General features: G+C 43.9%; 1 protein-coding gene across 2 annotated transcripts in view; it reads right to left on the minus strand.

The window, feature by feature from the left end:
• Positions 1-1,227: 1,227 nt before the first annotated feature.
• IPO8 (importin 8) overlaps positions 1,228-20,170 on the minus strand; it is a 47,469-nt gene continuing 28,526 nt past the window's right edge. Inside the window, exons 20-34 of one of the 2 annotated variants that reach the window (XM_075855756.1) lie at positions 19,102-19,197; positions 18,369-18,589; positions 16,549-16,754; positions 15,421-15,615; positions 13,665-13,781; positions 7,354-7,473; positions 6,973-7,170; positions 5,875-5,966; positions 5,284-5,394; positions 5,150-5,182; positions 4,299-4,407; positions 4,111-4,153; positions 3,448-3,573; positions 2,235-2,260; positions 1,228-1,666 (exon numbers count right to left, since the gene is read on the minus strand). In XM_075855756.1, the coding sequence (XP_075711871.1) occupies positions 1,599-1,666; positions 2,235-2,260; positions 3,448-3,573; positions 4,111-4,153; positions 4,299-4,407; positions 5,150-5,182; positions 5,284-5,394; positions 5,875-5,966; positions 6,973-7,170; positions 7,354-7,473; positions 13,665-13,781; positions 15,421-15,615; positions 16,549-16,754; positions 18,369-18,589; positions 19,102-19,197 (1,761 nt within the window). In that variant the 3' untranslated portion in view covers positions 1,228-1,598. Of the gene's footprint in view, positions 1,667-2,234; positions 2,261-3,447; positions 3,574-4,110; positions 4,154-4,298; positions 4,408-5,149; positions 5,183-5,283; positions 5,395-5,874; positions 5,967-6,972; positions 7,171-7,353; positions 7,474-10,941; positions 12,015-13,664; positions 13,782-15,420; positions 15,616-16,548; positions 16,755-18,368; positions 18,590-19,101; positions 19,198-20,170 lie in introns of those variants that run through there. The other variant, XM_075855757.1, reaches the window with a different exon arrangement.

A 20,170-nucleotide genomic window follows, 5' to 3' on the forward strand; every position in this document is an offset into this window, starting at 1 on the left:
AACTACTATAATACTGCCCCTATATACAAGAATATAACTACTATAATACTGCCTCCTATATACAAGAATATAACTACTATAATACTGCTCCTATATACAAGAATATAACTACTATAATACTGCCCCCTATATACAAGAATATAACTACTATAATGCTGCCTCCTATATACAAGAATATAACTACTATAATACTGCTCCTATATACAAGAATATAACTACTATAATACTGCCCCCTATATACAAGAATATAACTACTATAATGCTGCCTCCTATATACAAGAATAGAACTACTATAATACTGCCCCCTATATACAAGAATATAACTACTATAATACTGCCTCCTATATACAAGAATATAACTACTATAATACTGCCCCTATATACAAGAATATAACTACTATAATACTGCCCCTATATACAAGAATATAACTATTATAATACTGCCCCTATATACAAGAATATAACTACTATAATACTGCCCCCTATATACAAGAATATAACTACTATAATACTGCCCCCTATATACAAGAATATAACTACTATAATACTGCCCCCTATATACAAGAATATAACTACTATAATACTGCCCCCTATATACAAGAATATAACTACTATAATACTGCCCCCTATATACAAGAATATAACTACTATAATACTGCCCCCTATATACAAAAATATAACTACTATAATACTGCTCCTATACACAAGAATATAACTACTATAATACTGCTCCTATATACAAGAATATAACTACTATAATACTGCCCCCTATATACAAGAATATAACTACTATAATACTGCTCCTATATACAAGAATATAACTACTATAATACTGCTCCTATATACAAGTATATAACGACTATAATACTGCTCCTATATACAAGAATATAACTACTATAATACTGCCCCTATATACAAGTATAACACGACTATAATACCGCCCCCCATGTAGAAGAATATAATGTGGGGTATAAACATACAGGCAGTAAATTAAAATGTTCTTTATTGCCTTCTGTGGTCAAAAAGTGTACTGCAATTTGTTACGTATTGCTCAACACAAACCTGACCATTGGTCCTGATGAAGATACAATAGATCAGTTTCTTTATTTTAATGATCTCATCCACTACGGTGACATTTTTGAGAACCTCTTGTTGTTTCATTTATTTCAGAATTAACTCAGATTAATCCGTGTTTGATTATTTTATTGTGGTTTGGTGTTTATACTGGAGATAAATAAATGCTACAATGCAGTCATAGAACGGGTCGGGATTAGGAATATGCATTGAATAACAATATTACAGTATTAATTGTACACAGAGAACAAAGAAAACAAATGAAATGACAAAAACAGGTTACAAATTTTATTATCAACTCTATAAAACTATTTTACAACGGGGAAGATGAAATCCCCTTCAGCAGGGTCAACTTACGAGTCCTAAACAGAAGGATCCTATTATTGAGGAATTGATATTTAAGCGATTCCCTAATATATTTTTTAAAGTAGCTTTAAAGGGCAAGTACAGAATCCTTATAGACATATTACACGTAGACGTCACGGTTGGATCATAGTCAGTGGTCTTCTTCCTCCGGGGATCCCTTAGTATTGCCCCATAGATCTCAGCATCATTCTCTGCACCCCGCTCACCTGGAAGGAGTTCTTGGTAGCTGAAAAACGTAGATCAATTATTTAACATACTCATATGGCTACAATTATTAGCTAAAATATTCTCAATTTTACTCCAAACCAAAAAAATTTAACCCAGAGGGGGATCAGATCTTTCAAATAAGTTTGATTGTAGGAGTGATATAACTGGCGCCAAGGCATTATAATCCAAGAGCTGTGCAGCTTAATAGGACTAAGCTTTGGGCTTTAGATAAAGTGATGATATATTGATCCGGGACAAGCTTATGTCATGGGGGGGTGTTTAGTATTCGCTGTACAATCCTCTCGAGGTCGCTGGGACACCCCCGGAACGGCGCTTCTTCCTGCCATTGTGTATCGGGGTTAGTAAGGTCTTGACTGGTCTAAGTATTCTCATGGAAGTCCCTCCAACTATTGAGGTCGTGTCCCGAGAGAATACCTTGGTGAAGTTGGCATGTGTAGGGCAGGAGGACGCGCCAAACCATGCCAATCAAAAATGAGCCCCTATGATCAGAACTAAAAAATTTTGGTAAATTGATTTTTACATTGCATCTTGTTTAAATACCAAAAAATAGTGAGAAGTCATCTTACCGTAGGCCAGACCCGTGTATCCCCACCTGAAAAAAGGCGTAAAGGATTTTAGTAATGATTCATTCTCAGCTCCAACACCAGCAACTTCCGTAAGACGGGTACCAAGATTGTACCGATCTCTAGAGCAGGGGCCAGCAACCGCCAGCTGTTGTGAAACTATAACTCCCAGCATGCCCTGAGAGACTTGACAGGAATAATAAAGCGTTGGACTGTCAGGGCATGCTGGGAGTCGTAGTTTTACAACAGCTGGCGTGTAGTAGGTTGCTGACTCCTGCTCTAGACTCTATGTGATATGTTAAATGAAAAGAGTTCAGAAATGCAGTAATAATAAAATAAAAATATGGAAAAGGAGGAAGAAGGAAAGAAAAGAAGGAAAGAAAAGAAGGAAAAGAAAAGAAAGAAGGAAAAGAAAAGAAAAGAAAGAAGGAAAAGAAAAGAAAGAAGGAAAAGAAGGACAAGAAAAGAAAGCAGAAAAGAAAGAAGGAAAAGAAAAGAAAGAAGGAAAAGGACAAGAAAAGAAAGCAGAAAAGAAAGAAGGAAAGAAAAGAAAGCAGAAAAGAAAGAAGGAAAAGAAAAGAAAAGAAGGAAAGAAAAGAAGGAAAGCGAAAAAAAAACAACAACAAGGAGGCAGAGACAAAAAAGGTGAGAGACAGATGAAGGCAACGATGAGGAGGACGATGACGTCATGAGAAGGAGAAAAGAAAAAAGAGAAAGAAAGAAAGGAGATGGAAAAGACAAAAGAAGATGACCGTTAAGAAGAAAAAAAGATGAAAATGGAGGAGACAGAGACTAAGACAAGAAAGAGGAAGAGTGGAAAAAAATGAAAAAAGAAGAAGACAAAGTAGAAACAAAAACACAAAAGACAGAGAAGAAGAAAAGTGAAAAGAAATACAACAAAAATGGAGGAGACAGAAGCGAACTAAGAAGAAAATGGTGAGCCAGAAGATCCTCAAGGGGCAAGGACAAGTGACCTCCACCTCACTGAATCTTATGGTGACCCCTCCTGGTGTCTGTCTTGATTGAACCCTGGGGGGTCCTTGGACAGCAAAGTCTAAGTTTGGCTCTCCAGAAGGGGGACACAGGGATGGAGGGGATAATAAACCTTAGGGCCACTTACCCTTCCCCCAAACCATTAGATGAAACATCCCAAAGCGGCTCCACGCCCTGTAAAGTCCTTGTGATAAAGCGAACGTTCCGCATAAATTGTAATTACCAGTCCCAGCATCCATTGGGGTTGGTCATGATGGTTCTGGCTTGAGGGTACAGGATGATAAAGTTATTGAGATCGGCCACCTGGTTGTATCCGGCATATCTGGCAAACTTGTCGCCCACTTTTTCCCTGCGAAACAAAGGAAGAGAGTCAAGAGAGCTCCGGATGAAGTGACCAGAGAATGGCCGCCGGTTTTGATTGGTTTAGAACTTCTTGTAATTTTTTCTCAACCATCTCAATTATACGCTGGGATCTCAACAGTTAATCAGTAAGTAGGACAAGTCTTCCAGAGGGACAAATTTTTTTGGGGTGTCTGCCCCTTTAAGAAATAGTGCCCTCCCCCCCAATATCAGAATACTGGTTATATTAGGGTAACGTTGATACGACTTGGTGTCAACTTAAAGGGGCTCTCCAATTTTTCCTCTTCTTAAACTTGTGGACGCAGCCATGTAACTAACTGTGCAGGGACTTCCTGTCATGTGACCTCCATTTGTGAAGGTGCTCTTAAGAGAAAAGGTCACATGACAGGAAGTCCATGCACAGAAGTCTATTGGTGTTACCATGGCAACCCAGAGTCTTTAATTAAAAGCTAAACCGGTCGTATCTCTTTGTGCACGCCCCACCCCCATTCCCAAGAGGTTCTGCGCATAGAGAGGGTATTATTACCTGCCCTGGAGACAGCCGTGGAACGCAATATGGAGTCTGCACCCTGCAATGAATATCACACGAGGGTTGTAAAAGTCTCAGTAAATTACAGCGATTTTTTTTTATTCAACAATGGAATTTTCAGAATCCCTTTACTTTTAGGGTCACTGTCCCTTTAATTTAATGCGTTATCTGACCACAGCACTTACTCGCTCCATTGGCACAAGCTGTGGGAACATAAACGTATCCCGCTGTATCCATCCCGTAAGTAACAGCAGGGGCCAAATTGAAGTATTCCGATTGGTCAAAAAAAATCAGCTGAGAATAAAACAGAAAATAGAGTCACGAACTTGAGCTGGATCGTCTTTTAAGTAGCACTTCCCCTTTAAAAAAAAAAAAAAAGTTACAAATTCTATTCAGCTATTAGTTGTGTATGTTCCTGGGATAGCGGAGTGACAACCAATATGGCCGTCATTATAGCTCCGATAGGGGTTGTGATCCAGCTTCCTCTCAAACCAAATTGATATTCTATCAGTTGCTCTTCACTTGCTCCGTAGCAGCGGATAACATACTAATACTTTTTCCGTCTCCGCTTGCTGTCAGTGAATGGGAACATTCATAGTTTACATCCAGAGAGGCTGACAACCTGTGCGAATAGTGTTCAACTGACATCCTCTGGATAAAAACAATGAAGGTTCTGTTCACTGACAGCAAACAGAGATCTTGAAAATGAACCCATATCAAACAGGCTCTTGGCTCTAGCGGACCACAGGAGAAATCAATAGTCCGCAGACTTGTATTAATTTCCCGGCAGCTCTGCCATGTTTTGTATTTCTCGCAGCCACATCCTCGACGAGCCAGCGATCTGAGATCGCTTGCCCACCTGCATTTGTAAGCCACACCCCCTTTCAAGGCACCATTTGACAACATTTTGTACCCCGCCCTTTTTGCGGTTTGGCTTCCGAAATGTCTGAATAAACTTTGAAATGTCAGCTTAGAAAAACAATAGAGGAATTAAGGATTGAGGGTGGAGTTCCCCTTTAAATCCAAAGAATCGTACCTGTCCAGATTGTCCTGCGCTGCTGCTTGGTTTCTGAAAAAAAAACAAAAAAACAATAAAATAAAATTGAACCCCAGCGCTTTCGTTAAATGTGTAAAACAATTCCAGCATCTCCCCTCCCTCGTAGCTCTTACCTGCAGACCCCCGTAGATGTGGTTCAGGGCCTCATAGGCCCCGTTATAGTTGCAGTTGTTAATATAATCATTGTTTAATGTTCCGCAGGCTCCGCCGTAGCTGTCAGTGGGCTATAAAAAGATACGTCATTGATTTAAGCACATGTATCACTGATTAACCAATTAGAATCTTTCATTGCTCCTCATGGGCGGAGACTTAAAAATCATGTGATTCAATGGAGTAATAAAAACAGGACTGTAAAGTTTATGGAAAACTCCACTTTTGAACACTACTATGCAAATACTTGGCTTTTCTTCTACTCATCTAATGTTATACTCCAGTCACATCTAAAGCTTTATTCTGAAACCTGCTGGTTACTGGAGCACTCAGTGCTGTGGAGGTTCAGGTGAAAGTTACAATAAATCTATGCTGTGAGATCACATGGCTGCCAATAAGGGAACACCGCAGAGCCTTTTCAAGGGCAGTCAGCAACATTTTGAACACAGCTCTGGATGGGACTGGAGTATAAGATATAAATTAAGATTAAGTGAAGCAAAGTATATGGAAAGTAGCTCAATGTTATATGCAGATTGTGAAGAAGCTCAACTCACCATACTGTGCTCTGCCGCAACATTAAATACGGTTTTAATCGCTCCAGAAGTTAAATATGAGGCGTAAAACTCCTGCAGTTTTTGGGATACACCTAAAATACAAAAAAAGCAAAGAATAAAATGAAAAAAAACTGCAGTAATGACACAAATTAATCCATTGTGTTCTCAACACAAAGTTTCACACATAATAGGATTAGATACACAGCTCAGCAGACAGTATCACACATGATAGGATTAGATACACAGCTCAGCAGACAGTATCACACATGATAGGATTAGATACACGGCTCAGCAGACCGTATCACACATAATAGGATTAGATACAGTGGCTCAGCAGACAGTATCACACATGATAGGATTAGATACACGGCTCAGCAGACAGTATCACACATGATAGGATTAGATACACAGCTCAACAGAAAGTTTCACACATGATAGGATTAGATACAGAGGCTCAGGAGACAGTATCACACATGATAGGATTAGATACACCTGATCAGCAGACAGTATCACACATGATAGGATTAGATACACGGCTCAGCAGACAGTATCACACATAAAAGGATTAGATACACAGCTCAGCAGACAGTATCACACATGATAGGATTAGATACATCAGCTCAGCAGACAGTACCACACATGATAGCATGAGATACACAGCTCAGCAGACAGTACCACACATGATGGGATTAGATACACCACTCAGCAGACAGTACCACACATGAAAGGATTAGATACACAGCTCTGCAGACAGTACCACACATGATGGGATTAGATATGCAGCTCAGCAGATCGTATCACACACCATAGGATTAGATACACAGCTCAGCACAGTATCACACACACCATAGGATTAGATACACAGCTCAGCACAGTACCACACATGATGGGATTACATACGCAGCTCAGCAGACGGTATCACACACACACAATAGGATTAGATACACAGCTCAGCAGATCGTATCACACATGATAGGCTTACATACAGCGATTCAGCCGTCAGTATCGCACGTGGTAAGCTTAGATACACGCTCAGCAGACAGCATCACACGTGATAGGCTTAGATACCCCGGCTGAGATTATGGGTTTGTATCTCACCCTGAACCACGACAGAGTCTTTAGTTCCAGAGAAGATAAACACTCGACCACGCGCCAGATTTGACAAAGGATCTATTAACCCTGTATTGGCGCAGGTCTGGGTATAGACTTTTAGGGCCATAACGCTGATACTGGAAGGATATTTCATACAAGCGCCGGTTGCGGTCAACATGTTCCCAATGGCGCAGTAATAAGGACCTGCAAGAAAAGATGAACGGGCCGGTCATGGTGTATACAGTTCAGGGCTGTGGTGTAGACAGGCGACGGGAAGGGTCGCGTAAAAACGCAAACATATTGGAAATAGACGGTGTCATGTTCTACACTGTTAAAAATGACGCACATGATACGAGACTCGCCGCGTCGCCGTGAACCCCCCATTACCTCCTGCAAACATCGCAGCTCCCACAACTCTGCCGGAATGGGAGACATGGAACTGGTTGGCCATGTAAGCCCCGGAGGATATGCCCGAAACCGACACGGAACTGTCCAGATTGTAGGAGCCTGAGGACGAGACTCAGTAACAGTAAAACTAGAAATAACAATAAAATTATGAAAATAAAATAGTAACAAAATGAATCATAAAAAACAGCAACAAATAATAATAATAGTAAAAAACAATAACAAATACTAAAAATGTAATAACAAAAAAGAACAAATATCAATAACATTTATAAGAAAAATTATAACGCAAATACAACAATAAAAATATGAATAAGAATAAAAGGTTAATAATAATGGAAATATATTACAACTAATAGTAAAAAAAGAAACAAAAATATAAATAATAACACAATATTTAAAAAAAAAGTGCTACTAGTAATAGAGAGTAGCAAATTAGTCAAATTATATATTGTCGGCTTCTCGCTGTTGCGCAAATTTTCTATTATGGAGCTGCATTTGCCACATTGTCTGGCAGGAGACGCTTAACGCAGACGTAAATTCTGGTAGATCTTTATTCCGGCAATTCAGCCTCCATTGGTTTATACGGTTCTGGAATAGAAAATCCGCACAACGAAATGTGGTGAATTTTCACTGATTCACTCATCTCTAATAATAATAATAATAATAATAATAATAAATAAATAAAAAAAAATAATAATAATATTATATAAAAATAATAAAAACATCTAAAAATAAAAATAGTACAAATATATTAAAAAATAATAGTAAAATTATATAAAAAATTAAAATATTTACAAATAATATTAATAGTAAAAAAATCTATAAAAATAACAATAGTAAAAACATATAATAATAAAATAAAAATAATATTCGTAAAAATCTATAAAAAGAATAATAAAAATATATAAAAATAATAATACAATTTGATCCTGGGATAACAAAGTTTGGGCCCCTGAGTTTTGAGTAAGGACCACAGGTTGAGAGATTTACAGGCATTTCTTCCATAGAATGTGTTCATCCCATACAGCGGCCGGCACAAAAGAAGTAGGTGAACCCTCCCTGCACCTCAGGCAGAGGGACCAGTGCTCTGGGATCAAATGTTCTTTGATTGATATTCACAATAAGCTCCTATTTCATAACATACAAAACAGAATATCACTTTGCAACACAACGTAAAGTGAGAGGCGCTATGTTCCCACCGAGTCGCGACTGTCCACTGCAGAAGCCGATCAAGGCCAGTAGGAAAAAATACCGCTCCATTGTTGCTAGAAGAAGGTTCCCTGGTAGAAGCGTCCCGGGTCCTATCCCGCAGGACCCTGGTTTTATACTCTCACAAATACACATTGTAATCTCTCCGAGCAGCTGGTTACAGGACCTTGTGAAAACCAAGAGCGCAGCAGCTTTTCTGGTTTGAGGTAATGATTGATCACGATCAACCTTCATTATATGTCAATTAGATAAAGTCCTCCAATGTGCAAACGATCCATGCGGACCCTCTGCGAAACACAAATCAAAGGGGGGGGTCAAGGATTAGAAAAACATGGCGGCTCTATTGACAAAACCGCGCCAGACCGGTCGTTGGGGGTGCATCTTTTTCGAAACTGCAATTCCACAAACAACCTGTGGACAGATGTGGCGCTGTTTAGAAAGCAGCCATCGATTTTGGGCAATCCTGCTTTTCCACCGGGACTGGACAGTGGCCCCTTTCAGCTTTGGTTGAGGGCAGGTAAGGGACGGGCTGTACACTTTTTGCAGGATGGGAGGTGGATGTCGAGCGCTCAACTACAGTCTTTGTCGGACCCGGTCCCTTTCTCGGCGTGGCAGGTTACCCAGTTGCGACACTTCCTGGCGTCATTAGAACATCCAACGGCGCAAACGCGAGATTGCTCCCCGTTTGAACTCCTGTGTACAGGCACGGGCACGATCAGTCACTCGTTGTCCAGACTTTATACTCTCTTGATCTCACCCTCCAATCTGCCCCCACCTTCTTACCTGCTTAGCTGGGAGAGGGACTTGGGCGTGACGTTTACCCCTGAACAAAAGGAGCGCCTGTTCACCATGACGCATAAATCCTCTATGGCCAGCAGATTTCAGGAGGCCGGGTTCAAGATTCTGTCCCGTTGGTATAGGGGGCCTTCCAGATTGCATGCAATGATCCCGGCGGCCTCGCCACTATGCTGGAGATGTGGGGACCATGTGGGTACAATCATGCATATTTTTTGGGACTGCACACTCCTGGCTGACTTCTGGTCTGAGGTGTGGCGCATTTCCTCGAAATGTACAGATTTCCCCCTCCCACGATCCCCGGGCCTTTTCCTGCTCCATCTGTGTGAGGTCCCTCCGTCTACGTATAGACGCTCGGTAGTTCGCCATTTGGTGAACGCGGCTAGGGCGTGTGTTCCCGCGTTGTGGAGACAGTCCTGTCCCAAAAGTGTGAAGCAAGGACAGGCTGGATTATAGGGAGGGCACGTGGGGCATTTTGCCCTGGACTTCACCACCCACCAGGTGTTTTGTAGGCGGCAGGTGCAGACTAATTTGAGTACCAAGCGCCCTCATTACACTCAGGCGGACGTGATCACGCCCAATTGCATGGCGCCGTAATGGCGGTTTCAATGTGTGGCACTATTTGCTCATATCTGGGACCCCCACTTCCCTGTTTTCACAGAGATCTCCCAATGGCCATTCAGCATCCTATCCAGCTGGAAAGAGGAGGTCACTCAGGTCCGTGGCTCTCTCTTTTGAAGCCTAAGGGTATGTTCACACTGCTTATTTTCAGCCGCAAACGCCCTGAAAAACGGATGAAAATACGGAGGCTGAACGTTTCCAAACATCTGCCCATTGATTTTAGTGGGAAAAACGGCGTTCCGTTCCTACGGGGCGTTTTTTTACGCGGCTGTTTTTAAAAATGGCGCGTAAAAAAAACGCCCAGTAAAAAATAAGTGCATGTTACTTCTCGAGCCGTTTTTCATGGGGTCAATAGAGAAATAGCTCCAAAAATGTCCGTAAAAAACACGCGACCACAAGGGTTTTTACCGTCCGCAAATACGGATGCACAGCCGCAGCCGTCCGCAATTGCGGAAGCGCCCATAGTCTTGTCGTCTGCAATTGCGGAAGCGCCCATAGTCTTGTCGTCTGCAATTGCGGACAGGAATAAGACAAGTTCTATATTACGCGGATCATTCCCGCGGTCCGGACACATATCCGTAAGTAACCCGATAGGTGTCCGTGGCCTGTAGAAATGAATGGGTCTGCAATTTCCGGATCCGGAATTACGGATGACAACTACGGCCGTGTGCATGGGGGGCCCTAGGGGGTTGCTGGATAGGATGTTTCCTATAGACTTCAGTGGAGAGGTCCACCTAGAGGAGAGAGGGGGTCATTGGGCTTCCACCCTAGACATTCTCAGTACTCTTAATATTGAAATGTGTTTGACAATTATAAGGACATACATTAGTTTATTAAAATATAAAAATAAAAAAAATGCAAATTTAAAAATGCTAAATTCTATTTAAAAAAAAAATTACGGTAAATTAAAAAATAATATATTTTTTTTCTAAAATTGTAAGATAAAACATTGCGGTCCCAGGTATGAGGACTCCATCAGGGGCGTATGGGAGATGGAAGACATCATTGCCCCATAAGTAGGACAGTCCTGGATTTGGCGACGTTTACTTCCGATGTGATCAGTTTGATCCCTTCTGTAGGGCAGAAGAGTACGTTTATATCGGAGGTGCCGGATTGGCCGATCATATGCGACTTCCTCCTAGTGGAGAGCGGCTCGGGAACATGGAGGGGCAAGTAGCTGGCTTCTGTATGACGTGGCCAGCAGGACACTACACGGGGTCTCAGATAAGGAGTTTGTGGCTGGCCCTGCCCATACCTGACAATGGGTATTATAGAGGACACTAAATAATGCAGGCAAGTGCCCAAGACGTCCACGAACCCCCCCAATAAAATTTTCTGTATGTCCCTGTATTCCACTGCTCATCATCTTCTGGATCAGAGGAGTGCTTTATGACTATTATATTACTACACAGTGTATATTTTTGTTAATTTTTTTTATTTTTAAGGCCGGTATGACCCAGATCTGCAGGGCGTAGGGTTTGTGCTGCAAATAAACACATTTCTTTAAAGTCGAAGATGGAAAAGGCTGGCCTTCAGCGTTACATCAGTAATTCAGGATAGACATTCTGTCATAGACCTGAAAGACTCGTCATGCAGTCCATTCTCCTGCTCCTCGGGGGCGGGGCCAGCAGCACAGGAGTTATCAAGAGCCAGAGTTGCAGTGTTTCAGTCCGTCACAGCTCAGTGGCAAACACGAGTAACGAGTAAAAGGGTAAAGACCGTAAAAGCCGAGATTCCAGCATTATCCCGACAATTGGTCTGTGGCACAGTTACCCAACCCTGAACCCCCTCCCCCCAGTTCTTTAGAACTACAAACGCATAGTCCGGAGCGTGGCAGGTAATCTCCTCGTGTCATAGGTCCACTGCCGTGTCCATCCCCTGCAAGGTCAATGAACTTTACAAAATATGTAAATATAGACGTCCCAGAGTCCTTTGCAACGTCCCGATTCACTGGCCTACAACATGGGCAGCGCAGACGGTTTGCGTTGACAGCTGCTGTTCAAGCTTCCGTGACGCTAAGGGGGGAGATATAAGATCATTAGCATCAGCGTATCCCATACCAAGTCACCTTACAATGTGAATGGGACTATTCTCGTAGCTGAAATCCCCTACAGACCTAATACTTCTCACAGCTGAGGGTTTGTTACAATTGCATCCAGTCTAGACACTTCTCTGTGAGCCTGACAGTCTGGACTATGGACTGATATGTTGTATCCAGACTGCTTCCCTCACAGAGGATTGTCTAGACTGGATACAAATGTCTCAGGCTGCCGGACACTACTGCTCTCCGCTTCTTCAGAGCATGCTCCGCTGTGCTGCATTGTGGGAGATGTAGTGTGTACACCAAGCACCCTACAGTAGTGTGATGTGTCCCCCCCAGCATGCATTGCAGCACTCTACAGGATCTCAGCTGAGCTGTTAGTGAAAGGTCAGATTTATGAGGTATCATGAATTGGTGGCCCTTTAAACATGAACGTCTATAAGATGACCTTAGAGGCGTGAGCCAGCGGGTGTGCAGCCCCTTGTATCGGGATTTTGGGGTGCTTCAGCCATCCTACCATCATTGGCTCTCTGCCAATTAGAGAGTACTGAGCTGCTTTTAAGGCAGAGGTAATACAGCACCCCATACACCAGTTAAAGGGAATGTGACACAAAAAAAAAAAAAAGTTAAACAATTATTATTTAAATGATTACACATTGTTTTAATTGTAAAAAAAATTTTCACAAGTCAGGAAATATTATAAATTAGATTCTAATTTATAACATTTCCATGTGCTGGCCACTAGAGGGAGCAATTCCAAAATTGCAGCATGGTCAATGTGGAAAAGCAACCTCCTTGCTATATCTTGCAAATTTGGGGTATACACTCTCTCTAGTGTCCTCACACAATCCCCCCTCCTTTATCCTGGCCAGTGCCAGGAGAAGGAGGGGTTTGAATTTTCAAACCTACTACACTGTGTGCCGCCATTTTCTGAGCGAATGAACAGTGTAGGAGGATTAGATACAGGGCTCAGCAGACAGTATAACACGAACATAAATTACCTGCTCCTGCCGCCTCCGCTGATCTACGCTCCTATTCCTTGCGCCTTTGCTTCCTTGAACATATGGCCGGAAGCCGCGGCCGGAGGTCGTCCTCTTACTGTCCGGCAGCGGCTTCCGGGCCACATGAAAATGGCACTAGATTTCGCTCTACGAACGAGCTTAGTTTTGGTCTGTGTGGGAACGGCGTACGCTGCCGAGAATGGAACGGCTCCCGTTCGCATTGTCTATGGGGTTGTTTGTGCCGTATTCCATCTCTGTATGGGTCGTTAATCGACACATACCGAGATGAAAAAAAAAATGGCAGCCTCCATAGAGAAGTAAAAGTAAAAATACATTAAAAAGTAAAAAATGAGAACACAATGAAATAAAATTTTTGTTATTATATTAAAAGCAATATAATAAAAAAATAAATAAAAATAAAAACAATCATGACACCTTCCCTTTAAAGGAACGCTCCATGCGCATCTTACAGACGTCCTTGTTTAAAGTTCCTGTCTGAGAACTGCTGCCTGTGGCGCTCAATGTCATGAGAAATATTGGCCTCGTTGCTCTTTACATTTCTATGGGTAACAAGGAGACGCCGCAGGAAATTCATCCGGTCATGGTCACCGCGCGTCACTCACCGGCTGCGCTCCTTCTCTGCTCTGACAACGTGTAGATCTCCTGCAGCTGTTTCTTCTGGTCGTTGCTGAGCGTCGCTGTCAGAGAGTGATACCAGGCCGGGTCTCTGCTCTGTACACCTGTGAAAGTGATTAGAATATGTTTAAAAGATAACATTTTGCATGGACTCCATCTTGTATGGTAGGCGTCGATTTTGGATCATTGGAATCCATCTTTTGGCCTAAAGGAGCCATCTTGAGATTAATAAGTAAAAAGTAATATGTCAGCAGATGTCCTGAAGCAATTCTATGTTATGTGTTCTTGAATGTTTTATTACTCTTGTGAGGAGCAGATCAATTGTCTTTGGGACAATGACATTGTTTACCATGAGGGAGGGGGTCAGCCTTGAGGAAGGGCTCTGGTTAAAGGATTTAATGTTGTGCCATCTTATCTGCAGTCTCCATTCTCTAGTGAGATAAGTAGAGACACATTAAAGGAACAGTGTCGTCACAAATAATTTTTTTATATGTTAAAGATGTTAGTGCCTTAATATAAACGTTTATTTTCATTTGTGTGTTTGTGTTTTACTGTTTCTTATTTTTACACTTTTTCTTCCCTATGGGGGCTGCCATTTTTTGTTCCATTTCTGTGTGTGTCGATTAACGACACACACAGACATGGAATACGGCAGCCACAGTCCCATAGGGACTGCGAACGGCTCCCGTCCCATTGACTGCCGTGTACGGCGTCTGTGTGGGAACTGCGCATGCGCCGCTCCCACACAGTCCTATTCGAAATTGGCGCCGTCCGGCGCCATTTTCCTGTGGACCGGAAGTCGCGGCCGGACAGTAATATTACTACTTCCGGTCGCGGCTTCCCGACTTGTGCACATGGAACAGCGGCAGCAAAGGGAGCGGACGGGCCGGAGGGAGCTGCGGCGGCAGGAGCAGGTAAGAGATTTCAATGTATGTTCGTGTTTGTGTGTGTTTACTACTGTATGTAAACCTACTACACTGTGTGTTAGCTCAAAAAATGGCGACACACAGCATAGGAGGTTACACCGTTCAAACCCCTCGTTTATCCCGGCACTAGCCAGGATAAAGGAGGGGGGGATGCTGAGAGCTCACTAGAGCGAGGGCTTTTAACCCAATGTTGCAATGCTGCAATTTTGGGAACTAGCTCCATCTAGTGACCAAAAATGGGTAGTATTATAAATTAGAAAAAATTTATAATATTTCCTGACTCGCGAAAAAAATAAAAAAAATTTGAACAATGTTTAATCACCCACACACTAAATGTTTAATTTTTAAAAAAAAAACATGTTTTTCTGGCAACACATTCCCTTTAACTTGTATGAACCTGGGGGGGGGGTGTGAAGAATTATTATAATGCATTGAAATATTCTCATTGGCTGAATCAGAGTCATTATCATATTGGAGATGATTGGCTGAAATCAAAGCCGACACCTTTCCTGTCATTATACTTATATACTTGTTTGGATAAATAAAGATCAGAGAAGGATTTTGAGCATACGAGCGCGGTCTCGTGTCATCTTTTCTCTCAGATCTATATCGATCACCTATGATTTGGAAACTGGATAAAATCACTGGAGGGCGGCGATCGCTTGACACATCCAATACAAATTTCAGTCTAATATATTTTGGCCCATGATTGCGTTAACACACCTGTGGGTGATACCGGGGTCAGAGTCTGCATGATGCAGGCAACGCAGGGACGTAACGCAGGGACGTAACGCAGGGACGTAACGCAGGGACTCACCCAGCAAGACGTCTGTAAAGAACTGATACTCATCCAGGGCCTCCTGACAGTCTAGGGGGGTGCTGAACGCTTCCAGTGCCGTCTCCTCTAAGGCTTCATCGTCCCAGTCTTCATCTTCATCCTCCTCTTCGTCCTCCCCAGCATTCTCCTGCATGGCCTGGCTGCTGGATTCCTCCTCGTCGCTGGGGATCTCCTCTAAATGGAACATCGATATAACTATATGGTTTACAGCTACAACGTGTCCAAATCCCTATTATAATGCTAGTGTCAGAACCGCGCTCTATTATTGCAGAGGCTGCAGGCTGTACAGCAGCATGCAGCAGGTCACAGGCAGTGTGCAGCAGCATGCAGCGGGTCACAGGCAGTGTGCAGCAGCATGCAGCGGGTCACAGGCAGTGTGCAGCAGCATGCAGCGGGTCACAGGCAGTGTGCAGCAGCATGCAGCGGGTCACAGGCAGTGTGCAGCAGCATGCAGCGGGTCACAGGCAGTGTGCAGGTTCCGACCTACTACATGGAGGGGGTGGAGATGATCGGTTGGCAATCGTTTACAGGAAGCAGCCTGGAGGAGATTCAGGGACTACAGGAGAACACGAAAGACTAAGAAGACTTGTGGTGGTCACCCGGTGAATTGTTAGATTGTTGCTATGCAACGGCCCAGAAACATTCTGCCGGATATTTTACTTTTCAGATACCTACAAGGGACCGCAGGGACGTGCAGATGGAAAATTAGGGGTTTTTACTTTATAGGCGCCCGGTTTGGACAACGAGTTGAGCGAATATTATGGAGAAATCCATAGGCCGACTGTGTAGTGCACTTTGATGATGGGGGGATCCCAAATTGGGGACCTCCTCCATACCCCCAGAATGCATCATGACACCCTCTCTAAGCTAGGCACTGACAAAATACAGGCTGCCATAAACTGCACTCTGCAAACACCTGCAGGACATCAGGAACGAACCCAAATTCCCTGCAGGAGAACGATTGATCAATCAAAAAAAAACACACGGGACACTTTACGCCCCCGAACAAATGTTTGGTTGGAACCAAAAGTCTCGGTAACACAATGATAATTGGTCCAATTGATAATCATGGTTACTTTATGGGTCCGCCTATTGATGCACATTTACCGCTTTCCTCAGTTTCGGTTTTGGCGGCGTGGGGAGCCGTCCGCCTGTCTGGATGGTCGCGGTGAGCGCACACTTGGAGCAGTCCGAGGAACAGGAGAAGAATGGAAGGCACAATAACGGAGGCCACAGCGTTCACCGCGGGGGGTCTGCTCGGGAGCTCCATGAGGATGCTGAGGCCGATTACACACATCTTCCGGTCATGTAGCCTGCGGGTAAACACAGCTCAGAAGTCACAGATCAGTCCACATCTCTCTAGTGTGTGGCATTATTAGTCAGGGAGTCAGAAGGAACGGCCGTCACTACCGTCACAGGGATATAGCCAAACACTAATCCTAGTATTTATAGGGGGGCCACAGGGCGCACATGCCCAAGGGCCTCCTTAACCCCCATCCTCCCCGCTCAGGACTGCGACCCTATCCAGTCATAAAGAGGTGGTCACAAATCGATGGGGAACACTCTATTGAAATCTAGGGGAGTTGCTGGCACCTATAGACTGCAGTGGTGAGGGTCACGTGCATATATGGGATCAGGTGGGGTACTGGTCACAGAGGTGGGAAGGGGGATGTTCATGAGACATCCCCTTTAAAAGGCGATGGACACCTTTGACATGGACCGAAATCTTTTTTTATCTACATTATGTTAGTGGTTACGTTGCACTAACTTCCCCATGTAATCTTCATTCCTTCATTCATTTTCAGCCCCCTGATATTCAGCTTACAACCTGCTCCTAGTATCGGACTTCTCTTATGTGGACGTGTCCCTCCCAGTAATACATGTTGGATGTGCGGTCTGTCTGTCCAGGATGCTGCTGCCTTCACTAGCTCTCATGTATCTGCACAGCTTCATCCCTGCACTGCTTTCTCCTTCTACTGTCTATGAGGGATCAATTCTCCCCTGTGCTGACAGACACTGATCCTGAGGAGTGTGCGATTCCCCCTGCCGTGGGTGCTTGTCTCCCTTTGTACACTGCTCTCCCCCTGCAGACGGCAGTGTGTGCTTTCCTCCATATCTTCACTCTGATACTGACAGCCTGTGTGGTCTTCCCTCCCTGAAGACTTGGATGCTTTCCCCCTCTCTACATCCTGATCTGTACAACCTCCTTCCCTCCACATCCATGCTGCTGTCTCTAACACAGAGGAGGGAGGGGGAGAGCAGATCGAGCCGATGAGGTCAGGCATTGTCAGGAGCAGTGTGTTGTCAGATCTATGTCAGAAGCAGCAGGACAACCAGCTATGTACAGAAGACACACAGGCAGCAAAATGGTAGGGCATTTTGAAACGACGACTATTTGGAAAGTTGCTTAGATTTTGCATTTAGGAAGCAAATGAACAAAAAAAGAAAATAAATTTCACTGCAAAATAGCCACAGCCTTTAAGCACTCTTTAGTAATGGGCGCAAGGTCACACCCACAAACCAGCTATACAAGTGTATCTACAAGAAACATGGAGTTCAAACCTATGTATACTTGTTCAACCACTTTTTTTATTGCTTTAGTCTTAAATTCCATTTTGTGTATACAGCTCCTATGCAGAGGTATGTGTCTCCATGGTTACAGACTACAAATAAACGTTTTGTAGTCTGACTCTGTGGTATTGCGTCACTCCATTCCCTGTGCCTCCTAACAGACTGTGGGTGTATGTGCACAGTCATTCGCTGTAAACCAGATTATGTGTTCCCTATAGATCAACCTCCATGACTTGAGCACGTCTGGCCCAATGGTGGTCTGCAGAGTAGAGGCCGCGACCACTTACTGTCCACATACCCTAAATGACATGAAGCAATGTCGTCCAATCAAAGGCTACACATGATGAAGTACTTGCCCGAGGAAGCAGTCCGTGTCGTTCACCCACTGATTGATGAACTGCGCGGTGATGGGTTCGGAGCTGTGGGGGAATCGGATCTGTTCCAGGGTGTTCATGAGTAGAGCCGGATTATAGTACAGGGCAGCGATGACCACCTGAAGACACATCGTCCGTAGCTCGCTGGATTTAACTCCTCGCGTTAAGCGCTCCAGCACGGCTTCTACGAAGAGCGGGATACACTGAAGAAAGAAATGGAAACATATCGCAGTTCGTAATTTCAGCGTCACCTTTTGACCATGTTGATATAGTCTTCTGAGTATCTGTCACTAGGACAGGGCCCTTTAAATTGCGACAAGGCCCGATCAACTAAACGGACCCTCTAAAGAAGAGCAGCGTGCATGGGAATAGCACACCTCAAAGCTAACCCTGTAAGTCAGGACTCGAGTTACACCCCATAGACTCATTCACAACACGTGTCTGGAATGAGTCTACAGGGTGGCGTCACTTATGTATACGAGAGACCAGAAAGGGGCTATTTTGGTCCTTGTAAGCCATTTAGTGGGTACTACTGCATTTCTAGGGATCCCTATAGGTCCCTGGGTTTTGTGTTTGGCTGTGTCTGGTATTACAGATCAGCCCCATTCACTTGAATATGGGGGAGCTGCAATACCAAACACTCTATGGGAAACAATGGCGCCAATTCTAGAAAAAAACAAAACAAGCGGGTGTTTCGTGTTCTGCTCCAAGTTACCTGATCGATCCCTCTTCCTTTACACTGCAGGACGATGACCTCCAGAAGCTTGGCCGCATGACACTCAGCATCTTCACCAGCTTCTCCCATCAGCACCTGGGGAAGACACAATTACCGAGGACTAAGAGTAACTTGAATGGGACTGAGCTGCAGTACCAGGCACAACCACAGCCAAATGTACGGCGCTGTGTCTGGGTAAAGAATGTAGGGGACGCAGTTCTCCAGCATGTGCCGAGGCCCCTTCATCCAGCTGATCTGCAGGGGTGCCAGAAGTCGGACCCCCTTGATCAGATATTGATGGTATATCCCAAGTCATGCAACCTCATTGTTTCTCATTGGAGGGAAAAGTCACGTGACAATCGCAAGGATTTTCAACATGGTGGGATTCGAATGCGCTATTTTACCGCAACCGGAAGTCATCATGGACCTGTTCCGACATGTCACTGTCATCTGGGTCACGAACCCCCAACAATCACTAGAACGAAGGGGCTGCGGTGATTTTCCTCGGTAGGCGGACTCTCCCATTCACGGCAACGGGATTGCATTCAGTGAATGGGCGATTTTTGACAAAATAACACATCAGATGACAACGAGAGGGGGGGGGGGGGTAAAAGGGCGAATACCGATACAATTTGGACAATCCCTACTTGTGAGAAGAGTCCCTTGACAATAATCTGATCACAAAGTGTCCCCCTGCTGGAAACCCCATCGATCAGCTTTAATCTGTGGGGACACCTGGCAGTAAGTCTTCAGTTTCCCTACAGCACCACCACAGGAGACATTAAGTATTACACAGTGTCCATTCCTATCAATGTGTGGTCTGTGTAATACAGGACAGGTCCTCCAGGGAGAGACTATCTTTATAACCGCTCCCCACTCTGACCAATAATTGAGGACCCTGAACAGAGGACCCCTCGATATTTCCTCAGAATCCCCTAATAGGGTGTATGGAAATGGTCTATCTAAATTAAACAATGTTGATGTCAGGTTACACGGTCCGGCAGAATCCTATCAGTCGGAGTCAACCATCTTTAGTGCTATGGCCACACAACGGATTAGCTGGGTGTCT

This window comes from Rhinoderma darwinii, chromosome 3, assembly GCF_050947455.1.
Source record: "Rhinoderma darwinii isolate aRhiDar2 chromosome 3, aRhiDar2.hap1, whole genome shotgun sequence".
NCBI lineage: Eukaryota > Metazoa > Chordata > Amphibia > Anura > Rhinodermatidae > Rhinoderma > Rhinoderma darwinii.